This window comes from Lactuca saligna, chromosome 1, assembly GCF_052625555.1.
Source record: "Lactuca saligna cultivar CGN05327 chromosome 1, ASM5262555v1, whole genome shotgun sequence".
NCBI lineage: Eukaryota > Viridiplantae > Streptophyta > Magnoliopsida > Asterales > Asteraceae > Lactuca > Lactuca saligna.
In genome coordinates, this window is record NC_136417.1 from 66,140,506 (window position 1) to 66,142,402 (window position 1,897).

Genomic DNA, 1,897 nt, shown 5'->3' on the forward strand with positions numbered 1-1,897 from the left:
ACACATTCACCATCACCATTGAAAACGAACACCAATCGATCATAGATTTTCGGCCTTCCTTTATTCTTTCCAACAAATTATCTGTTCACATAGATGTGTTTTCTTCCATTCTCATTTCTTGAAATTTCATATGATTTCAAACCAACATAAGCCGACAGAATTTGAATTTTCCGAACGCATTATCAGCCATTTTGTCCTCGATTTGATCAATTTGATGTTTCTTCAATCGGGGTTTCGAAAATTCTGAAAATTTTGGTTCGCATTAGGGTTTTGGAGAACAGGAAATGGGACAGAAATCCCTGATCTACAGCTTCGTTGCCAGAGGCACGGTGATCCTCGCTGAGTATACCGAATTCAAGGGGAACTTCTCAACCGTCGCCCAACAATGTCTTCAAAAGCTTCCTGCCAATCAGCCTCGGTTTACGTATAATTGCGATGGCCATACCTTCAATTACTACATCGATACTGAATTTAGTGAGTTATTTTCCTTTAATTTCGTCAATTTTTTGAGATTCTTACGTTGATTACAATCCGGCCTAGGGTTTTCTTCATCACCGTTTGAATTTCCCTTACGACCCTGGTCTTATAGCCTGTTGCAGGACCAACTCCGTCGTTAAGAATCAATGACACATTGCTAATTAGAGGATACCATATTAATTGATTACAGCTTAATATATTTGCTTGCAATTTGCATATACTAGCTGTTGAATTCTAATATTTAAGACTTTGAATTTCCTCCAATCATGGATCGAGAATGTTGGAGGTTCAATTACCTTTTTTTTTCCAGCAAGCTGCATTGTAAATGACACCAATTGAAAAAGTATATTAAATCAAAAAGAAACATCCTCTAAAAAGGAGAAACCATTGAAATGGAAAATGTTGAAGACAAAGGATGTGTTTGGGTATTGCAGCATACTGTGTTGTTGCAGTGGAAGCTGCTGGAAGGACCCTTCCCATGGGCTTTTTGGAACGTGTGAAAGACGAATTTAACAAGAAATATGGAGGTGGAAAAGCTTCAACTGCTGCTGCCAAGAGTTTAAGCAAATCTTTTGGGTAATTAAAAAAAATACATAAATTTTAAGATTGGTGTTTGTTTATATAATATTTTCATGAATGTTATAACAATTGGTGGATTTTAGACCAAAAATGAAAGAGGAGATGGCATACTGTGTTGCTCATCCTGAAGAGATTGACAAGATTGCTAAGGTCAAAGCTCAGGTTGATGAAGTCAAAGGAGTTATGATGGGTAACATTGAAAAGGTATCTTATTTAATAATAAGACTTTTTCTCATTAAGTCATTTTCTTCAATATTCTATAAGAAACTTTTGCATCTTATCTTGTGTGATGTTTTGTAGGTTCTTGATCGTGGAGAAAAGATTGAACTTCTGGTAGATAAAACTGACAATCTTCGCAATCAGGTTTGTATCACATGAACAACATTTTTTTTATTATTATATTAATTGTTTATAAATTCAATTTCTTTTTGAATAAATGGTTAGGCGAATGATTTCAAGAAACAAGGAACGAAGATGAAAAGGAAGATGTGGATTCAGAACATGAAGATTAAGCTGATAGTTGTGGGGATTGTGATTGTTTTGATTCTGGTGGTTATTATGTCAATCTGCAATCAATTGAGGTGCTTTTGAAGCTCTTCTTTTCTCCAAATGCTCAATCAATGAGTTTTTTTTTTTTTTGCATCTAAGATGCTTCATCTACATGTTGTTGTTTATAATACATTGGTCAAATTAAATGACTAAATAAACTTAGTATAAGATATATACCCAATGTTTGGAATTTTTTGTATATTGTAACAAACAAGTTAAGTGTACATTACTTATCATCTTTACTTGGTGTTCCTTTTAGGAGGAAAAGTGTAATTACAATTTACAAAAATGT

At 34.1% G+C, this 1,897-nt stretch overlaps 1 protein-coding gene across 1 annotated transcript; it reads left to right on the top strand.

Annotated features, from left to right (window-relative positions):
* Nucleotides 1–1,897, top strand: LOC145038800 (putative vesicle-associated membrane protein 726). Its single transcript, XM_078987045.1, has 5 exons — nucleotides 1–474; nucleotides 912–1,053; nucleotides 1,140–1,260; nucleotides 1,357–1,419; nucleotides 1,501–1,897. Exons 1-5 carry the CDS (start codon nucleotides 285–287, stop codon nucleotides 1,645–1,647), a joined length of 663 nt encoding a protein of 220 aa, XP_078843171.1. The 5' UTR covers nucleotides 1–284; the 3' UTR covers nucleotides 1,648–1,897.